At 32.4% G+C, this 23,757-nt stretch overlaps 1 protein-coding gene and 1 non-coding gene across 2 annotated transcripts; one reads left to right on the top strand and one right to left on the bottom strand.

Moving 5' to 3' along the window:
- Positions 1 to 4,634: 4,634 nt before the first annotated feature.
- LOC106105107 (carboxylesterase 1C) lies at positions 4,635 to 11,761 on the bottom strand. Its single transcript, XM_013285336.1, has 3 exons — positions 11,261 to 11,761; positions 6,159 to 6,265; positions 4,635 to 5,978 (listed from the first exon to the last, which is right to left on the bottom strand). The coding sequence occupies exons 1-3, from the start codon at positions 11,667 to 11,669 to the stop codon at positions 4,647 to 4,649; spliced, it is 1,848 nt and encodes a 615-aa protein (XP_013140790.1). The 5' UTR covers positions 11,670 to 11,761; the 3' UTR covers positions 4,635 to 4,646.
- An 11,518-nt stretch (positions 11,762 to 23,279) lies between these two features.
- On the top strand, positions 23,280 to 23,351 carry Trnad-guc. The gene has a single exon. It is a non-coding gene; the product is annotated as a tRNA-Asp (tRNA).
- Positions 23,352 to 23,757: the final 406 nt, after the last annotated feature.

The following is a 23,757-nucleotide window of genomic DNA, read 5'->3' as shown; positions in this document are numbered from 1 at the left end:
ATAATGCCATTTGAAGGAAATAATTGAAATTAATTCAAGTATCCTGTGGGTGTACCATATTTATTGGAATTTACTTCTTAGAAATTCCGAGAACATCTTGTCACTTGACATGATAAATATGACACTAAGAATATTACTTACCAGCTGTTGCCCGCGACTCCATCCGCATGGAGTTAAAAAAAAACAAAAGTGAGTAGGCTATGTGTTCTTCAAGACCATCCTCTACATCTATGTCAAATTTGACATCCGTTCGGCAGTTTGGTTAACAAACTCTAACAAACATTCATCCATCCATCTAAACTTTCGCATTTATAAAAGTAACAAATAAGATTGAATACGGCGAGATAAAGTTTACCTCAAAAACATGGAAATCGTACCACTAGAACAAAACAATATTTCACCAAAACTTTATTTAAACCAAATTATGAATAACTAGCTGTTCCCGTGCGGCTTTATCCTCATGAAATGATGAAAATTATATTTTCTTGTTTACATTTGTCAAATTAGCAATTGCAAATATCAAAATGACATGACATGATGACAAACCATGGCAATGTTATTTCCTTGATGTTGGCAGCTTGTAGTTTATAGACCCTTTCCCACATGGAGGTGTTTTTCAAATTTATTTATCTCCTAGCGTGAAAATGTATAACATAAAGCGTGTTGTAAGTGTAGGTCTTTTTGACCGACTTCCCAAAAGAAGGGGGCACTCAATTCGTCTGTATATTTTTTTTTATTAAAGAGAAAAATATTAAAAAACATGCTGTGATTGCTGACATCCTGCGCCACAAAGTATGTATGCTGTGTATATTAGTATAGAGTGCAGATTAAGACACAAAATTATCTTAAAAAATCCGATAGGAATTGGTACGATAGGAAATAATTTTGAATTGTTTTTATTTAATCCTGTTACAGAAAGCTTTAAAAGAACAAAATATTGATCACACACAGTCAAATGTGTAATTAAAATTATAATTAACAGGTTTACCAACACACATATTATTAACTGTACAGTCCGGCTGTGTGTATTCAGTTTAAACTGAAGGTGTAGGATTTACGGAAACTATGGCTTATACAATAATATTTCTCTTGGCTTGCAAATAAATCTCTCGATCTTCATCCATCTTTGTCATAAACATGTACATTCATGACCGAATAATACGATTTTAATAAATATGTAATGAAAGCTTGATTGAAGATAAGCACAGTGAAGTGTGTAACATTCAGAAGAAAATAATAAAAAAAAAACAGTTTTGATACTTTGTGAGTTTTTGTGAAAATAAGTATTAACACATCTCTCATATTTTATTTGATCTAAATATTTTTACTGCCAGATATTTTTTTTAACCCCGTAAAAATTATACAAACAAAAGGTCGACTTTAATTTGCACGGTTTTTGAAAATTACCATAATAATGTAATTGGAGAAAAACTTGTTGACAACCTGTCCTTTACTTTAGAAACATTTCTTAAGTAATCAAGAATGGATTTTCGTTTCAAGTAAAAGATTTTTTTAACAAGAAATGGAACGATGTAGTTACAATGTTGTTGATATTTTCATAATTCGAAAAAACTCAGCATAAAATCATTTATATCACAGGTTTGTAATCTATTTTGTCATTCAAATATCCCAAATAATAACACTGTTATCGAACTTTTATTGTTTTAAAAAATATTTTACGTTTTCTAACGTATTCTAAAATACTTAATTTTATCATTGTATTTACACATTTTTTTTTAAATTGGATTTTACCATAGTTTTTTTTGACAAATAATCATAAAGTTTATTATGGTATAACAAAACAACAACAGTTAGTAGCAAAAAGCAAATTAATTCCAAATTTAAATACTTTGCTAGCCTTGTTAAACTTGTGGACGACATTAAATTAAATAGGCCACTTAAGGGACGAGTTAATGGAACTGTATTGATCTTTGAATTATATTTTGCGATACTTTAAAGATGTGATTATTTTTATAACCTTTCTTGAATTAATTACTGTTTGAGATGTTGCGTTGAATAAATTAAACTTCTTTGCGTATAACACGTTTATTTCGGCCACTTTACAATGATAGGTGAAGGGACGAGAGTTTCGACAGCGGGTGAAGAACGGAAGCGAAAGAGGGAGAAGAACACGCGTCATCGTCTTATATACCCCGTCATCGATGCTAGGATTGGCCTGCCGGTCTAATTTTAATTAGTGATTTAGCGTATGACGTCGACCGACAGACCAATCGTACATCGACGACGGGGTGCAGCAGCGCAGCGGGAGCCACCGGGGGTCGCCGACGTGTGACAGCGGCACAGGTGGGGCGGCTGCTGACGTCACGGCCGCAACAATTACTATTCTTTTGCGAAATCAAGAAATCAGATAATCAATGGCGGAATCTAAAAAAGAATCATGAATTGAATTTGGAACATCGATCTGAATTACGATATTCCAAAAAATGATTAAAGTCAAGAAATTTTCAAACATCGTTTGTGTAGCATAATTTAAAAGAAAATTTATTGACGGGCTCCCCTAAGTTCTACTCAGTTTGTTCAAGTAATCAACAATGTTTTTCGTGTTACGTAACGGACAGACATTGCCGAAAACACGGACTCGTTTCTATATAGTGAAACAAGTATACCGTATAGCTGTTTGTGTTTGTTGTAACTCGAAGTTACGGCTTTTGACGTCGTTGTTTACCTGTGAACAACATTGTATCTTTTTTGTATTTAACATTGTAATGACCGTATTTGTCCAAACAGTTTTATGTAATGTTATAAAATTCGTATTAATTCTTATACGAATTGTACTTAACCGGTCGTATAATGAAACGAATCTTAAACAATTCGCTTCGTAAACTTACGATTGTAAGACAGACGTGCAAATTTAGGTTTTCATCGTGGCGTTTCATTTAGCACGATTTGAAATTTAATTAATTATTTCAGTATTCCATTAAAAATATATCCATACTTTTTAAGGCAGTATATCTGTATGTTTTTACGACGGCATCTTGAATGTGATATCTTTTGGAGATCCTTCCCTTTCGATACCATAAAACGTGTCAGCAGTGGAAACACACTCAAAAGATACTCAACAAAGCGCAATGAGTGCAGTAAGAATATTAATCTAACGTTTTGATTAAATTTTGCTCGGAAACGTTTTCTTTGTTCTAAAAGTAAATTTATAGTACTTGGTTTCAAGTTACGAAATGAAGTCTGGAATTAGCTCATTACTTTCGAGATGCATAGCTAATAATAAGTCAAGTCGTATATTTTCCTTATTTTAGAATGTAATCTTAAAATTTGACCTCATTTATAATCTTTCTTTAGCATAGTGTTCGAGTGTTTATAGTTGCTTGTGGATAAGATATATAGTATATTTTAATTTTATTAGACCAGCTTACGTTATAACGTCTGTGTAAAAAGAAACAATCGTAAGCAGCTTATGTGTACTTCCAGACTATGCATTCATCCATTCATCTAAACTTTCGAACTTGTAATATTACTAAGAAGTAGAATTAACCTAAATCACTGTGTTTATTTAATTTCCATGTTTTAGTCAGGGTGGGCGGTTATTCTTCTAAATTTAATCGCTTTTATTAATATATTTATTGTCTTTTGATTCATAAATTTGGTTGTATTTTATCGTAGGCCGATATAAAGCTCTGTCTCCATTGTTTATATTATTTCAAGAAAGAACAATTAATTGTTTTATATTGATAAAGTTTTACAATGAAGTGCCTAAATTTAGGAAAGCGACAGAAATCGTTTACGAGCCGGGTGTAAATTAATAATCACAATTTCATTGAAATGCTTATAAAGTTTGTCAAAGTTATGAACAACTTTAAAATTTAATAGAACTCTTGAGAGACGGGTTAATGAAAACAAATTGACCCTTAAAGTTGTGTTCAAGTAACTTTTGGTAGTAAGTGTTTGGCTGTACTAGGATTTACTTTACTTAAAGGGTTAGAACAACTAACTCACTGGGACATAACCCATAAAGGTACATTTCGCTCGCTTCTTTCACATTTCTACATCCACGGGTGCATGCTCGACTATTTCGGGTACTTTGAATTCCGCCTTTCTTGAGTATGTCATCAATCTGGTCGGTATAAATTAGTCTATGACAAACCTGCAACTCACATTTAAAAAATATTGTAAATCTTTCATCGTGGACCCTTTTAAAAGGTAGTGATTATTTTACTCATCATCAACTTGTCCTTATCCCTTATGGAAGGGCGGCACAGTATGTGCTGCTCTTCCGTACATCTCGATCAGCCGTCATATTTGAATCCACTCCTTTCTTAAGCATATCCTCTTTCACACAAGCCATCCATCTATCTTTCATACTTTCTTCGGTCTTCCCCTTCCTTTGTAGCCATCCACATTCATTCTTAACACTTTCAGGTTTATGTCCCCATCGTCTCGTCGCATAACATGTCCATACCACGTTAACCTTTTGCTTCTCAATTACTCCACCACTGGCGATTATTTTACTCCGAGTAAAAATATAGAACACATTTAAGACCAAGAATCCTTTATTAGCAGGAATAGCTTTATTGTACATAAATAGTATTTACTTAAGTAAATTATGACTCTATTAAATTCAAAACTTTTTATAAAAATAAAGTCTAAAAATGTCTGTAATTTTGTTCACATCTCTACGACAAAACGTTTAAAACTAAAAATGTCACTATAAGATACAAAGTCATTCGTTTTGTCGTCGTCGGGTCTGAACTATTATCATCTACAACTTCTTTGCAACATTTAGTACCTATTTCCACTACCTTTGGATAGAAATCTGTCCAGAATTCGAAAGCTTTATAATTAACATTGTCAGTCGTGCTCATTGTAAAATTCTGTCTGTCTATAATAAAAAATCCAGGTTTTTCTATTTCAAATGCATCCCATTGAATAATAACACCTGAGTTGGTAGGATTAGAATACCATGCAAAATTACTCCACATTTTCATAATAACGTCTGATATACTTTTGTCTCTGTAGTCCCATTTCGATAAATCTTCCGGCAATGCTAAGTGAGGTAAACCGAATGCAAAGATTAAATCAAAATTGTGCGGAACTGCGATCCAATCCGGTATACCTTCGTTAGCTATATCAGAAAATGGTTTTAAATCAAATCTATACAAGTACACTGGAGCGTGCTTACTAATAAATTGTGCCAATTGATATGTTGTTGCTCCATGAACTTTGTCAGTATAAAAATCTAAAAATAACTTCCTTAACACAGTTTCATTCGATGTAGGAGGTATAGGTTTGTAAAAGAAAGCGACAGCATCTTGTATGTGATGTTGGTTTGTAAAACATGAGCTATTATCAACGGTAATATCGGTGAGAATTATTTCTTCCCTCATTATATCAAATTCACGTTGACTTATGCCTGAATCTTCAGAATTATTATTATCCAGCAATAATGCGTCCTCCATATTTGTAAATCCTGTTAGAACCGGGACCGGTGTGAAAATTTCATCTTTAAATAACCGACTTGGTAAATCAGGTAAAAATGGCTGGGAAGTATTACTAAAGTTTACATCAACTATGGGCTTCCAAGCTGATATCGGTTCTCCAATATCAAGAAGTGCTTGGTAATTGACTCTTCTAAGGCAATCTATAAGTTGGAATGTTGGTTTCCTAAAGCAACTAAAAGCGGTTGCCACTTTATCTACAGTTGTTATTTCTTTTCTTGCAATGTTGACAGTTTCTGGTGATAGCACATTGCCACTCATGGCTATTGCTTTTTGGAATAACCCAGAAGAATACGACGATAGTAAATGCAAGCCAACACTAACAGCTCCCGCGTCGTGACCGAATATACAAACATTATCTGGATCGCCTCCAAAGTTTGCAATGTTATTTTTTACCCAGTGTAGGGCTGCCACTTGGTCCATTAAACCAAAATTTCCGGGTGCTTCATTATCTAACGTAGAAAAGAAGCCAAATATATTCAGACGGTAGGCGACGGAGATAAAAATGACCTGAAACAATTACATCAATTACATTTTTAGAAAATTAAAATTTAACATACTGATATTTATCTAAAGAATGCATAGTAAGAGAATATTGTAGGTATTTTGTGGATTATTGGAATTTATGTTTCCTTACGATAACAGCCGATAATTAACTGTAAAATTTAAAAAAAAAAACAATAGCCATACCTTTTGTTTTAATACAATTTGGAAGGGATTAAGAGCATTTGGGCTGCCACGTATGAAGTCCCCGCCATGAAACCACACCATCGTTGGATATCCCTCCACTTTAAAATCTGGAATATAAAAGCAATGCTCTAGGAGTGTAAATTAAAAAAAAACATTAAAAAAAATACTGTTTCAGAATCACATTAATATAAAAAGTTGTAAGAAACAAACACCGCAATCAAAGAACTCAAATTAATTATAATGGTATTTGAATAATTTAATCTTTATGAATTTGTTTTCTTAAAACTCGTTAAATTATTTCTTAAACTCAAGTTGACTTTCCGAGTAGCTTATGTTACGAGAAAAGAACACTGAAGGTCAAGCTAGCGATAACTGTGCAAAAAATGCTAGGAAACAATTTGTAGCAAATAACCGTTGAGCGGAAACATACGTTTCTTTTCAACCGTTGAATTATTATTCAGGTCAGAAATGAGATTAAGGTTAGGTCGACAAGTCAAAGTGCCCCTAACGAGTAAGCTATTGGCACGGAATTCTTGCATTAATGACTGGAATTTACTTCAAAACCGCGATGTTTAATAGACTGCATTGTTATTATGTGTTCGCAGAAGTAGGTTACGCTTTTTTAATGCACACACGAATGGAAAATAGAAATAATTGCATTAAATGATTCTTTAGATATTTCAAAGCATACGCTTTTAATTTCTGGAATACATGTTTTATTAATATTACCTACGTTCTTTATAAAATTCTTCATTTCTTGAAACTGTCTGACGTTTTATTTTGTAAATATAATAAATCGTGTGTACAATATTACTTCATTTTGACGTTAGAATTAAAAGATAGAAGAAAGGGAGAATTCCTAGTTATAGCATATAAGGTTCTTTTTGCGCTATAATATTACAATACCCATAGTTCTTCTGTAATAACTTAAAAATTAACTTTATCAATTTTATATGTTTATTTATAACACTAGTGGAATGTACCCTTAAACAATCAATACCTTATAACCCGTTGAGAAAATTTAACCTCAAACTGTAGCGCGTATACGAAAGTAATTATTATGCGTGGTTTATTCAAATTTCCAGCGTAACATTGCGACGCCGTCACGCATACTCTGCCCGCAGTTTAATTACTGCCTTCTAATATGTACGTGTATATATGACATTTTTAACACAGGGTTACTGCTACGATTATGAATTTAATAAGAAGACTTGACACTTGTAATCTTGCACACTCTCTGTGGTAACAAAGGTAACAAAAAGTACAGTTGCAGGAAGCCGCGGTGGTCCACTTATAGAAAAATTGCTTTGTACCTTGGAAGAAGACTAACTGCACCTCTATTTACAAATGACCAATTGGATAGGAGTTGATTGCGTAAATAAATAGCATGACTTGCGTTGAAATATAACCGTTTTTCTTACAATCATATTTTAAAGTTACGTCCTATTTCTAATTTTTCCAGGTATTGATGAGTACATAATGTTTAAAAAACTATAGCTTTAAAAGTGGAACATCGTCGGATTTCCTGACTGTGCATGTAAAAGTAACGAATTTCTACAAAAGTGTTAATAGAATAGGCAAATTTATAGAACTCAATGTAGGCTACATTTAAGTCATTAAAACCTCTTACTATTTTTCCAGTGATATTCTTCTGTATAAAATCAGAAATAAGAATTGTTATATTATTTTCATGTGACAACCCTAATCTACATTATTCTGTGCCTTTTGATTTCGCCATACCAGATTAACAAGGCGAGAATTACCTACATACAAGTTGAAGGGGTTAAATAACGTATGAAGATTTAATAAGCCACGTCTTTTATTCCAATGTAGTGTAGGAAAAAAGTAAGTAGGTTCTTTTTACCATGTTTTATATCCCCAACGTGATAGGGTAAACCTTTCACCTAACGTGTTTGACGTTTTTAGATAAAAAATATTTCGTCAAACACGCGGGAGGAAATCCATTCCTAGTTTTAACTGTGATTTGTGTTTAAATGATTAATGAAATATAATACTTTTTATAATTATTTAATGGAATTGCCTAAAATCGTCCAAATTTTATATTACAATTACCGAATCTTTTTTTATTTTAAATAAATTGTAAACATAGACATGAACACAACGCAAAAATATAAACGTTTTGTTTTACGGATTTCGTTCAGCCGTATTCATATATTTTTCAAACGGTTTTAATTCGCTTTCACGGCATTGTGCAGGAGGCGTTATAATTTATTAAAACTTTATTAGCATTGCATTTGTCGGCGCTAAGGCTCGCTGACAGGGCGGGTTATCGTTATATCGAACATGGCCGCACACGTGATTCAGTGTGGGAATGTTGAGCGCTGAATTGTTAATGATGGAAAGGGTCAAAGAATTAATTTACAGTGTCAATTAAATTAAATGTATAACTAATGTAGTTTGTGTTCTATTCGAAACGGAATCAATCAATATCTGTTTTCTTAGAGATTATTAAAAACTGGCTGTTATCCGCGACTTCGCCTACGCAGGTCGAAAACGGCCCAGTCGTATCGGACAGTACCGTGAACAAACGCGATTTTCGGACACACAGCCAAAAAATTTAAATACGAAATGCTTTATCAGCACCGCCAATATCTTACCGATATCTGGAATTTTTCTTTTAGTATTACAGACACTTTAATTTTATGATATGTAATAAAAATAATGTCCAAAATATTAGACCACGCTTGGACCATGTTAAATAAAATTCATGTTCCTACCTCTGGGTCGCTTAATCTCTTTGTTTTAGCGTGATATACTCGTATACGTATTAGAATAATCACAGAAATTTAAAACGATTTCTAAGTCGGACTAATACCCACTTGAGTCGCGTACGAAAAGGTCCGTCAATTTTAAAAGGTTCGGGAACTTTCGAAACGCCATCAAAAACTTACTGGATGGCGAAGATCAAAGAATAATAGAGGGATTGAAAATTAATCGGTAAAGTCTTGAGACGTGATTTTTATGTTTATAAAAGCGTTACTAAAATAAACGATTATAAAATATATTTCGCCAGACAACAATAAATTCCAAAGAATGCTAGAGTAAAACCATTATGTAGTAAGTTATGATAATGTATTTTCGATACTCTATTATTGAAAACAGAGTAAAATTACTATAAATATTAAGTACCTTCTCATAAAATACCTTCTGATTTAAAGTACAAAAATTTTTTTATCTCTTCTCAAGTTAAGTCCAAAAATAAGACTAAAGTCAATAAAACCTGTTCTATACAATAATGTATTTCTATCTTTGTTATTTTAGTGGGTATGAAATGACATAACATTTTACACTTATTTCAGTAGTAAAAGAAAATATGAATAAACTCGCAAAGGAAAAATAAGAACATTCCTTCTGACGGACTCCAAATATTTTCTTCCGTCTCAAAAATCTTTCGTAAATTACCAATATCGATACTTCAAACTTTTATCGAGAAAAGTAATCTTAAAGAAAAAAGTTTTAATGAAAAAACTAGATTCGTTACCTTCAAACTTGTGTAAGGAAGTAAATTAGTCCAATGTTATAAGTTCATACGGTAAAATTGACTTCGAATATCCAAATATGATGGATGAAATATACTAAGTTAACATTTATTAGCTCGTAAAAGGTTCCTTTTTAACTAAATTATTTCTATTAATAATCCCTAATTAAACAATATAAGCTTTGCCATTAGTTTTTTTTCATAACTTAATAAAATGCATTCATTAAATTCAAAATAATATAGTACCCAGTAATTGATAGTCTCGGCTTTGATTCCTTTTTTATGCAAACATTTTAAATTTGCTTCGGACTTGTAATATACTACACCAACGTCTACTAATTATATTCAAAATTAATGTTCTGTCTGAAAAATAAACAGTTCGTTGATCAACTAGTCAATTACTAGTACTTTTAGTCTACCTGCATTCTTTCATTTTTAATATTCCATACTTTTTTCTATCTAGTATTTGTATGAAGAAATATTAAACATATCGTATTAAAGAATGATATTAACAAATTGACTTATCATATTTTATTATAATATATAAAAAGAGGATGTAAAAAAGGTTTAACACTCCGGAACCACGACATGAAAGTGAACAAAAGGTTGCTGATTACAGGTACAAGTTTCCTTTCTTTTGAGAAGGTAATGGTGCGTTCTTTCAGCCCCTCCTTAATGCCTTTCGGTGGTTTCATATTTACCTGAAATATTTTCCTTTAAGATGTGATACTACAATAGCGGAGAATAATATTTTATGAAACAATGTTCTTTCAAAATTTTGTATTGGTAAATACCAGGTTTTGTCCCGCTAGGAAAAAACTTAGTAAGTAACCTGTGTGTAAATTTTTTTTGAGATACGTTATTAAGTCAATTAAGTCGTAATGTTATAAATACGAAGGTTTGGATGGATGGTAAGTAACGATGTATCTCCGGTATGGCACAACGGATCTCTAAACACATAAATACGCTACAAATTGAGTTTTTTAATTCCGCGCGGATAAAGTCACGGACAACAGCTAGCACAAAAATAAACTATAAGAACATTTTCTAAGTAAATCTAATTCTGTCGTTCTATCAACTTTGGTATTTCACTGATACAATAATGGTAGGAATAAATATGATTCATTGCTTTGAAAACTATCGGTCTTAAATCAACTGAGGGGAGGCCTAGAATACCGCCGAACAAAACTTGATATACACGGCCGTAAAACGAATTTCTTATCTGATCAAAGGGAGACCATTTGGTATTTGTAAACTAGGTTAATAAAGGACGGAGCGAAAATCTTTATAGTGTACCCTATTTTCCCTTAAATTATCTTACCGCTGTCTTAAACTAAAATATTCTTCAAAGATATCCTAACGTTTGTAAGTAGAAAATCTAATAATTCTAAAACAACATACACTTACTTTTATTTTCTGAAGTACAAATAAAAATTTTGAGATTGAGTGGAAATAATTCATTTTAACAAAACTAAATTCAGCAAGCGTTTTTTTAAATTTCAAACGTTCGTTCTGATCATTCTACCAATAGAAAGTGGATTTGACACAAACAAACAAATCTCAATTTAAAAAAAAATCAACAAGACTGTAAAAGGTACTTTACCATCTGGAACATAAACATTTAGGTAAAGACAATCTTCTGAATATTCCTTTTGTCTAGGCTCCTCCATCTGGGACTCCAAGAGCTTCATAAACAAATCGTCATGTTTGTTCAAAGGGTTCTGTACATCTTCTTGCTTAGGGTCTCTTTGCATACAATCTGGTGCATACACTGTGGCATTCTTTACACCTTCCCATACTGGTAAATCAGTGTATTCTGGTGGAGTGAATCTTCTGTAGTCTATAGGCGGCTGTGCATATGGAATACCAATATATGCTGCTATCCTCTTAGTTCGAAACCTGGTCAAATACATCCCTGATATCATTCCTTGGTTAGCTAACATAACCTGTTTTGGTTCTCTAGCCGATAGGACTTCGGACACGAACAGTAACAACACTATTGCATAAATCATTTTCACTACTCACTGATTTAATTTCAATTGTTTTATTTGTCACGTGCGGATCTGTCGCGGTTACACGAATGTATGGACATTGTTAAAAGGGAGCCCTCAGGGCGGTGTTGGCAGTGGGCGCCAACTCGGTTGGTGCGTTACTGTTTCTCGTGCAGACTTTGGCTCGTAAACAGTGGGGCTATCCGTCGTTATAGCGACCAAGGAATTGCTTTTGTGCCTTAAGTATTTACATAGACTGGACATTAATGATAATGAAAATTTCATTACCTTTAAAAACAAATTTATATTACGAGAAAGGTATTTTTCCCCAGAACTACATATTTGTCATGTCGAATTGAGTGATTAAAGAATTCTGCATAAACTTTGCATCGATTAGCACGTGATGAACATTCAATATTGTTATGATTCTAGTCATCGAGATCATAGTTAGTTTGTTATGATCCATACTTAGTTCAGCTTATTAAACCCCGTTTCTTTTTCCTCTATCAACTTCATTCTTTTTTTCTCATACTACGGCCCATAACATTTAACATGTTGTGATCTAATAAAAATATTCATTTTTAACTATCGACTCTAAATATTCTTATATCTGCAACAATAGGCAGTAAGCTTGCGACGCGAACGGATCGCGTGACTGTAAGCTAAGCTTTGGAGTCAATGCATTCGCTTTTCGTTTTTTTGTTTCGCTTCGCATCATCTCCCCTTTTATAGGTCAATGCGACTAAAATATTGATTAACAAGTATTCTGAAATATTTGTCGTCAGATTTTCCACCTCACCTTCAAAATTTTTGGTGTCACGAGGCCGAGTAACAATTGTCCAGAATTATAAGATTATTCTAAACTAAATAAGCACGAAAATTTTATTAAAATTATAACGCCTTTAAGAAAAATTTATATCAAAAGTAATCTTCTCTCCAAGAGCGCGATTTTGCTAAGTTTTAAATCCAATCAAAGTCAAATAAATGTTACAAAGTTATCTAGACAAAGGCGCGCGGTAAACGTCTAAAAAACAACTGTTATTACTCACTTTCCTTTTTTAATCCCAATAGAAGTTTGGTCTTTTTAACAATATTAATAAAAATGTACGTTTAGTTTTAGTTTTTTGTAAAGTTTAAATAATCCATACTAATATTATAAATGCGAAAGTTTAGATCGATGGATGTTTGTTAGAGTTTGTAGCCTTAAGTATAGATGTAGAGGATAGTCTAGAAGAACACATAGGCTACTCTCTCACGTTGTTTTTTTTATATTCCATGATAACGGAGTCGCGGGCGAAAGTGCAAAATATTTATCATAGAATTAGGTGAAGCCTCATTGGTACTTGAAACAGTTAAAATTGCGTTGTATGTTAATCTTTGTGAATACTGTTTAGTTAAGAAGGAGATTGATGTTACAAGAATAAATTACTTCGCAAAATGAAAAACTTGGCACATTCACATGAGGAAGGGTTGCTGTTTAAATAATTGCTTGTTGGTTCATTTTAATATCTCACAGTAAATTCAGAGTAACATAGATAAATGCAGTTAATACTTAGATTATAAAATTAGCAAAATTTTCAAAATAATAATTATAATTTCCTTCGACATTGTTCTTTTTTTCGGTGTTAGTGTTTGCCTTGAAGAGGCATTTATAGCTTCACTAGGATTAAAATGGCCGGTACAAAACGGCGCTTAGTTAAAGCTCGTTTAGGAGTAACTGAGCTCGAGGGTTCCCTCTAAAGCTTGGCTCGGGCTGTTACTTTAACATAATTACCGGCTTGAAAACCAGTCATTATATCTCAGCACAGAAGGTTTTTGTCATCTAAATCATCTGTCATTTCAATCGTTACTACCTTCTTCATACTTTTGTACTTGTGACCTATGGCTTTCCCCGCGACTCGAAACAAAAGTAGCCTATGTGACCTATATTATGATCTTTACCTATCCTAAATTTCATAGAGATCCGTCCAGTCGTTTAGGCGTCAAACTATAACAAACATCCATCCCTTCATCTAAACTTTCGCATTTATAATGTTATTAAAATAGATTCAAAAAGAATGTTACATATACAGCAAATCTACTATTTACTATACTATTTAAAGAATTGAAAGGCAGTCTTAACCTTGGATAAAAGTCATTCACTTCTTTAAACATGTAAGATAGCGATTTCAAATGTTACATTGCAAATCAAAGTGACCGGACCTTGTCCGCTTGCCAAAATGTTAAGTCGGACAATAAGTGGGGCACCCGAAAAGGTAGACAATAACCTATTATAACACACAAAAGTGAAGTTTAAAAATAAACCTATAGGTTTAATACAAAAAAAAGTACTTCAGAACTTGTATTTCTCAAGTTAAAAAGTACTATAGATTATTTAAAATAAAAATAATAATGTATCATTTAGGCCTAGATGTAAGGAATTAACGACTACCTTAGTGCAGGTTCTTGTTGAATGAAAATTCGTTCGTTTATAACTCAAACTCTTTGTTTCTTTTAACGCAAATATAATTGAAAAGCTTGTTTTTCTGTTTGCCCTTTCTATTTCAACCTTGAGATGTCTTTCTAGCTTATTATAATCTTCAGTAGCACAAATTATACAGCTGTATGATTTATAATAATTGGATAGTAAGAGTCGGAAATGGTCACCTTGACATTTAACTAAAAGAAAAGTGATCGATTACATTTTGCACACTAAAACAATTGAATAAAAGTCTTCATTTGTTTTGTATCTGTTTGTACATAAAATTCCAAGGTCATTGTCATGTCAAGTTACAATTATAACTTTTGTGCAAAGATGAAATTGTTTATAGTGTAGAGCGCTGTTTTATGTTTTTTGCCCCGTGGAGTCAAGATCTTTTTTAAATTATCTGACTGAACCTTTCTGTAAATAGATACTCCAACAAAACAATATTTCGTGATTTTACTTCAAATCTTACGTATTTGTACATGGCTTCGAAAACAATAAAATTCCCCGAACTGAAAGTCGGTTCAAGGTGTTTTTTCCGGCGACAAACTTTATCAGATTTTCTAACTACTGTAAGAATTAGCTTTTTTTTACTTTAAGTCGTTTTTTGTTTTAAAGTTTTCATGACTCACGTAAGCTCGTTTTAAAACGATATAAGAAAAAATTAATTTACGTTATAAATTACTTCTTGATTCATTTATAATTTAATGTGCCTACCATTACGTCAATTTAAAGAAAATTGCTTTACATTTCATAGGAAAATATTTTTAAAAAGAAATTAACATAAAATTATGTACACAATATGTGCGTAAATTTACATAGATAGATGGATGAATGGATGGATGTTTGTTAGTGTTTGTAGCCTAAACGACTGAATGGATTTCAATGAAATTTGGCATAGATGTAGATCATAGTCTGGAAGAACACATAGTCTACCTACTTTTGTTTTTTAAATTCCAAGCGAACGGAGTCGCGGGTGAAAGCTAGTTATATTATAAATGCGAAAGTTTAGATGGATGGTGCATGATAGAGTTTTTAGCCTATACGGCGGATCGGATCTAGATGATATTTGGCATAGATGTATAATGTAGTCTGGAAAAACACATAGGTTGTTTACTAAGTTTTTTTTTTTATTTGCGTGTAGCTAGAATTACGAGCGAAAACTGTTATAAAACTATTTTAATGGTTTACTTAGCTATTTATTGATTGTGCGTCAAAAAAGTCTGGTATAACCCGAGGGTAAGGGTTTCGCCGCGACCTATATCAGAATCACGCCTCAAAAGACGCGATGTCATCCATGAAAATTGAAATCAAATAATATCATATATTTGCGCATATCTTTCTCCATATGTTAATACTAGCTGTTGCCCGCGACTTCGTCCACGCAATATTAAGATAAAAAAGTAGCCTAAAATATCCGTCTATGTCAGTTACCCTTCAGTGTGTCGGCCCAGCCGTTTCGAAGATTACCTAGCACAAACGCGGCTTGCGGACAGACAGAAAAAAGATTTTTTAAAACGATTTTCGTTATTAGCAACGCAAATATCATCTTTCCGATATCTGGATTTTGTACATTACAGACACTCTAATTTAACTATATGTATAGATAACTTCTATTTCATAATAGTTTAAAAAAAAACTTTTAGCTTGTAATATTGAAATATCAAAATTATTAAGAAATTACTTCATTTGACTTTAGTTAGTGTAGTGTTTAAAACAGTCTAATGCTTATTTCTCATACTAAATTTATCTGTCAATTATAAATTAAAGATTTTCGCCTTTAAGAATTCAACAAATTAAATCTGTATTCAAATTTTGTTACCACTGCAATGCGATTGCTTTGATAACATACCAAGCTAATACAGGGCTTTTTGTGACCTTGTTTTTGGGGCTTGTATTGACCGACCCTAGCATTGACTAATGTAATAAACAGTTCAAGGCAACATTTAACTGCCCAAAAACGACTAATAAAACTTAATCAGATTGTTCTTTGCCTTTCAACCTTTTTCAAAATTATATAACAAATGATAAAAAGTCACGCCATTTAAACTACGATAGCGAAGTGACACAAAATGCGATGTCATAACGTTACCTTTACTTGTAGAGAGAGCGCACAACTTTGACTAAACTATCGCACAACTATTGTGCGATTGTCGATTGTTTTAACAAATTTAATTGTTTAGTTGCACAACTAAATCGAGTACTGTGCGCACCTCCATATAAGCTCATAGGAATCAAATCACGACTCGACAATTGTGCGAAAATTCAGTCAAAAGTGTGCGCGCGCTTTTATTGTGTTACTTATGATCTCCCGCGACTTCGTCAGCGCGTAATTATAAAAAGTAGCCCACGATACTCCCGCATGCATCAGCCAACTTTCCGTCAAAATCTCATCATATTCGGATCAGACGAAAATTACCAGTAACAAACACGACCCTGCAGAAAGACAGACTAAAATTTTTAAAAATGGCTTTAAGTTATTAGCAACGTAAATACGTTAAGTTTACGAAATGTTATTTATTCTCAGTATTACATACCGACTTCAATCTTATAATAATGTATAGGAAATTCATAAACAATGATATACTTGGGGTTCCAACAGTGGAATCAACTGGTTTGCTGTCACTGTTATTTACAAACATTATGAGTGAGATGGAAAATGTTTTTCGTTAAGTAAGTCAGCAATGGAAACCCACGGTTAGAAGCACTGGTGTAGACGTAGCTATTTGTATTGATTGGGAAATATTGTACAGGCGAATGTTTGTAATTGATTTAATTATGCATGGGACGATACGAAGGCACTCCTTTTTCCGATAATTCCGTTTGTGTTCTTCAGAAATCTCGTCCATGCCACTCGCTTCGATAATGTACGTTCTTTGAAATGGTAAATGTCAATCAATATTTCTACTATAACAAAAATTTCGTCTTTGTTTAAATCAGAACATAGATGAACCTGGTATTATATAAAGCTAGCTGTTCCCGTGCGACTTCATCCGCATGAAATTATGAAAATTTTATTTTATTGTTTACATTTGTCAAATTATGATTAGAAAATGTCAAAATGACGTGACATGACAAACCTTAGCAATCTTGCTTTCTTAATGTTGGCAGCAACTTATAGTCTCTTTCCCACATTAGGGTTTTTATCCAAAATATTTACGTCCTAAGTTTAATGTCGTGAAAATATATAGCCTAAAGCGTGACGTAAGTGTAGGGCTTTTCATTAAAAAAAAATATTCAAAAATATGTTGTAATTGCTAACATCTTAGGCAACAAAGAAGTGTGTGTTTACGCTTTATTATAATAGTATAGATAGAAGTATAGATACAAGATATTTTCATTTGTTTTTAAACATTAATAAAAAAGTTAATATGCCAGTTACAAAATCCGTATTCTGAACTCCGAAGTTCTTGGCACGTAATAATTGAATTTCAAGATATAAATTATTTCGATCCGGCATGCTAAAAAATAGTCGAAGCAAGCTTTTTATCATCTTAAGCAAAATTAAAATAAATCATTATTCGCTGAGTTTGGGATTAATGTTTTATTTGAACTATCAAATTTAACGATAAATTTTAATTATCCTTTTATTACAACCAGGCTTTGTTATTTTTGGACACATTTGCACTTTCATCTTTTTTATATTTTTCAGTACTCTCTGCACTTTTCGAGTTATATATGGATTCATTAAAAACATTTTATTAGCTAGCATAAAATTATGCAATGAATAAAAAATATTATAAAAGATTTTAAATAAAAAAATAGTTCTATCACTTGCTTTACTATTAAACAATTATCACGTTAAGAAATATTAGAATTAAAATATTACATAGAAAACATTTGTATGTGAAAACTAATTGTATGAAACTCGTGAATTATCATCATTAAAACAAAACATGTCTTACAGCAAATGTATGATTTATTACAAGTATAACAAATCATCCAGAAAGGACGCATTTTATTATCTTACCAAAATACTGCGGATTAAACAGTTTTAGAACACCAGATGGCGTGCACATTACTAAGAGAATAATATAAAAGGTATAAAAAGGTTTGCGATATTCGTGTAATTTTAAAACATTCCGTTTTATTAAATTTAAGTTAAGACACAATAGAGAAAAATAAATGCCTAATGCAACTAATACGATTCGATTAAATTTAATCGAAGTACAGTCCAAAAAAGTTATGTGACCCGGTGGGCATAAGTCAAAACAAATCATGATAGCTCACTAGCGCCCTCTTTCAATTTAAGAAAGCCTTATTTTAAATTTCAATCTTAACTTTAATAAAGATTTTGTTATATTTTAAAGCTGGAATGTTTTTGACTATGGCATTTTCTGTGGTTTAATTTAGATTTTATGATAAAACTAACTGCGAAAGTAGCGCTTCTCTCACCGGACCAGAAAACATTGTGGCACTATGTTACGTAAAAGTAACTAAGAACCCACATCGTTTCTAACCTTATTGATGTCTTTACCTGCTAATGTTATAGATGTCTTGTTATCTCAGACACAAGACGGACTGTCTCGTTAGGTCTAGGACTAATTATGTCTAATAGACCTCTATTAATTATTTCTTAGTTAGAGATATCGCTATTGATTTTCAGTTACATCACAAAAGGAGACGGAACGAGGAAATTCATGATCGAAATAACGAATACATCTTTTCTATGCAACTATCGCATTTCACTATGACTTATGCCCGTTAATACCAACAAGTCCTTAAAGTATACTTAGATAATTGGTTATGGATTAAAATTGACAACTAAGTCTCGCTTTGATTATGAGCTTTTATGAAGGCAATTACTACACGATATTTAGTTATGCGACTAAACAGTTGAATTGGCTGTGTAACAATCGACAATCGACAATTGCACAACAGTTGTGCGATAGTATAGTCAAAGGTGTACGCCCGCTTTTAGGCATTGTCAGTGAAAATAGCTAGAGACACTCGTATAAGCGAATAGACTCTTCTTAATCAGTAGCATTAAAATAACCTAATTGATCAACTATTTCCTCTTCATAAATACAAACTTCGGCGGTGGAAATTCATGCTAATGGTGGTAATTTGAAATTACACGTTGCAGTGAGAATATTTCGTTTCTAATTGCAAGATAAATGTCCGTGTCCGGGGAAGATATAAATCAAATCACGGAATTATTTATTACCTACGTTCAGACGTTGATGCTCGCTGCTCGCGTGCTTCGGAAAATATTACGTCTAATTTTTTAATTACGTTTTAATTTTTTTTTTAGAAATTTGACCAACGTCAAAGTTTGATATGACAGCAAAATAATCCTTAGTTCCTAAAGTAATATTTTATGGTTTTGTTTATTACATTTCTTTTTTTGGACAACTTTTAAAAGAGTCTTAATTTGACTGCATTTTTATTATGCAAGAATGTCTCTTGCATAATAAACGTTTGACAATGTTTTTTTTTATGTAAACCAAAATCTTCATTAAAATTAAGATACTAAGTTTTCGATAAACATTTAAGAAGTTACTTAACTGCCGTGTCATATTATTTAAGGTCACTTTATTAAGTTACAAATTAAGTTAACAAAGTGTAAGGGACAATGCTTCCCAATTATAGAGACATAGGCAAGGGGCACATTGTAATTTCTAAACTTGTAAATCACAATGCAAATATTTTTATCAACAATTCTATGGTTTTAATTGGTTCAAAAAGGGTTCATGAGACCATTGTTCACAAACAAAAGACTACTTGTACCGTTCATTCGAACAAAATATAAAAATATGTTGTGATCTTAATTTTCCCCGAGACAGAAAGAGATATCATCTCCCTGTCCTTGTCACACTTTTTCTTCACCACAGGTTTTAATTCGGAAATATTTATGAAAATTGATTCTCTTTTGTTTTTTAATCTGTAAATGCCTCTTCCAGACAAACAGTGGCAATTCAGTAACAAAAAAAAACAATTTTAATTTGATTGCACATAAACCTGTTTTATTCAAATGCTTTGTAGTTCAAATTCTCTATAGTTCTTAAACAACTTTCTAGCTTGGAAAATACACGAGGAAAAAACTTGCAAAATATTTTGTTGGATTTATGCATACGGATACCACGAAACTTTCACCGTTTTTCCTATATCAATAGAACCATTAATCATAAACTATAAGTATTTTGTAAGCTAAACCTTATATTCTTCTGTACTGTTTACTCACTTTAGCTCACATTCATTGATTCCTTTTTTCCAATACTTTACTTTGTAGGTCGTCAATTTAAAAGATAAAAATAGGACCGCCGATCAAGGAGTTTTTACATTATTTTTAGGTCTCAAGCCATTAGAAAAGAAGAAGAATTTATTTTTTTTAATTATTTAAAATTAGAACACATGGTCAATGTCATCGTATTTTCGTCCGTACATATTTTACCAATACACATGTCTCCGTTAAAAATAATTTTATTTCTAAATCTTTTACGCTATACAACCAAGATAAATATAAAATCTTTATAAACGGCCAGTATTTACATTTCTAAGGATGCGGGCTACCTTTGACTAAACTATCGCACAATCGTTTAGTCTCACTTTGATTCCTACGGGCTTATGAGGTGTGTACAAACTCGATTTTTAGGTATCCAACTAAACAGTTGAATTGGTTGCGAAACAATAGACAATCGCACAACAGTTGTGCCAAAGTTGTGCGTCTATTCTAACAGCTGCTAGGAATATTCAAATTTGGAATTATTAAGCCTGTTGTCGTCACTTATAGAACTGTGCATAGATTCGAAAATAATTAGTGCAGGGATGTAGATTGATGAATACAATTTGGTAGCCGTTGCAGTGCTCGTGGATTACTGTCACGTGCGATGGACGAGAACTTAATGATTATTAATGGACGAGAAACATCGGTGATTCTGCACGTTGGAAAATAAAACCTTATACGTAAATTAAATAGCAAAAAAAAGTAGAAAAGAATTCATATATTAGTGAGCTCAAGTTAAACACATTAAGATTATTATAATGGCTATTACAGACCAGATTTCCATATTAAATCTATAAAGGAGAGTCCCTTGGGAACTATTAAATGACTTTGGGTGCGACATAAAGAGTCCTCTTGCACTCTGATGCATTTTTTTTGTGACTGAATAGCCACTGTTTGCCTTGAACAGGCATTTACAGATTCACCGGGCTTGAGGTGGCCGAGCGCAGATAGCGCTTAGCCTAAACCACGTTTATGAGTAACTAAGTTCGAGGGCTCCATCAGGAGCTTAGGCACAAACTCTGATGCAGTTGATAAAAATTTGCATTGACAAATTCGGCGGCCACACTTTCTCAATCTTATACAAAGTTTGTTGTTATCGTCATGAATACTATCTCGAAAATTTTTGTGTCAGGCTCTTTGGAAAATTTTTGATCTTCGTTTTATTTGTCATAGTTTAAATTTTAAAGCTACTACTACTACTAATGTATGTACTTCATAACATTTTTACACCTACCTTCGTGACAATCACATTTTTCGATCAAAGCTTTAAAGATAAGCAATAAACCCGTCCAAATACAATTATAGACGTTTCGGTAACTTTTCAATAACCATTACAAGGAAAGGGCGAGAAAATCAATTGCTAGAAAGTAAATGAAAACGTATCTTTATGGCAAATATATGAAGAATTTGAAAGGAAAAAAAATACTAATTCTTACGTATAGTTGCTTAGTAAGATTTTTTTGAGTGCTTGAACAGGTATATTTTTTTAATCTGAAAAGATTTTAACTCCAGTTAAAAAATACTCCTTTTTACGCGCTATCAGGATTAAATCTAATAATAATAAATGTCTTTTCATAATATAATACAAGTCAGCATAATATGAAGAACCTTTTCTTTACTTGTCTATTATTGCCGTACCTCATCGAACCCCAATGGACCTTTGATCCACTCTATCCAATTTTCTTAACCCTTTGTTTACTTTTGTCTCAAGTACGAGTACATATTCATATTCAAAAATTCATATATATGGTTATATGATACGATAGGAAAAAAACTTTAAAAATACATATCTCCGCGTTATCTCTATTCCAGTATCAAATAGATCCATTGGGCGTAAATATGCAGTATAGTATAATTCCAGAAATAGTGATACGTTATTTCTGGAATTTACTTATTTAGTAAGTTCTTAATCTATAACAATCAATTAACTAACATTTTATCACCAATCGGTGATAATTAAATAGGATTTTAAAATTACATCGACGATCCGTCGCTAACGTGCAACCATAATGAATCGCTATGGTATAGTGCCTTACAAGATGCGAGTTTGACGTTCCACCAGTAACATAGACTATACACTCTTGTCAAAGAATCGATTCTAATCGCACTCAATCGATTATCATTTCCGACAAATATTTACGAACATATGGTATTTGTCAATAAAGTTTTACACGGACACAAAACCTGTTTGTTTCATTTTGATTTTGTAAATTATGAATTGATTAAATCTAATTTCGTTTTATTATCTGGAACAGTATCTCCACAATGTATATTCAATACGCTATTAAAAACGAGAGAAATATCTCATTATCTATTGTAAACGATATCAGAGCCGAGCTTAACGGATGGCGTTAACTGAATGACTCGGATTTTCTTTACGTAGATTTACTTTTAAAAAACGAGATAAATTAGTCGATTATTCAAAGTCCGTGTTTGATAAATTTGATAATTTTTCTTATTCACACAATAAAATCTTTGTTGAAGTTCTTCAAGATATTTTAGGGTGAGGTTTTAATGCCGAAACATTCGTAGATAAGTGTCCAGTGATCTCTTTCATTTTATATAATAATAATAAAAAAGATATCAATGTAATATGGATGCCTTAATAGATGAAATATACCAAAATTACACCGAAGCTTTCTTTACGTGTTGCAAAATAAAAACCTACTCCGTACGGATCGTTACGTTTGAAGAATTTACTTGAAAGAATAGAAAACGATATTGAATTAGAAATCAAATGAACTGTCATTTGCAGTTAATGAAACATACCGGTAACGACAAAGATACAGAATTTTCTCTATTACTGTTCACATATCTTCAAAGTACTTTTCATTTGAACAGAAAAATATTAAATAAATATTAAAAAACTGTATTTCTTTATTTTCTGTACAAACTGAGAAGGATTGACGACTTCTTTCGGAATTACAAGAATTATTCGTAATCCTCGGTAGTATAGTGGTAAGTATCCCCGCCTGTCACGCGGGAGACCGGGGTTCGATTCCCCGCCGGGGAGGAACTTTTTGTACATGTACACTTTTAGTGTCACCTCTATAAATGGACAAGCTAGGCCATGTGGAATTTTGTGGTTTTTTCGAAAATTTGGCGATGAGGGTAGAAGTTAAAGATATGCAGAGATAGAATTATTAACTGTCATTAACATTAACAGGCGCTTTTGAGTAAAACCTTACAATTTCCAAGAAAGACCTATCCATTCTATAGAGATCAGTGGTCAAAGGCGATCCCCCTATACCGTACCACTGATATTAATATTATCAGTGGTAGTATACTAATACTATAAATATGAATGCTTAGATGGATAACTGGATGGATGGATATTTGTTACTATACCATCATCTAATATGTTTTGTTAAATTCCAGCAGACGGAGTCGCGGGAGAAAGCTAGTAATATTGTAATTAT

The sequence above is a fragment of the Papilio polytes genome, unplaced genomic scaffold, assembly GCF_000836215.1.
Source record: "Papilio polytes unplaced genomic scaffold, Ppol_1.0 DF823177.1, whole genome shotgun sequence".
Classification (NCBI taxonomy): domain Eukaryota; kingdom Metazoa; phylum Arthropoda; class Insecta; order Lepidoptera; family Papilionidae; genus Papilio; species Papilio polytes.
Note: the sequence above shows the minus strand (reverse complement) of the source record. Positions and strands in the feature narration are given on the sequence as shown.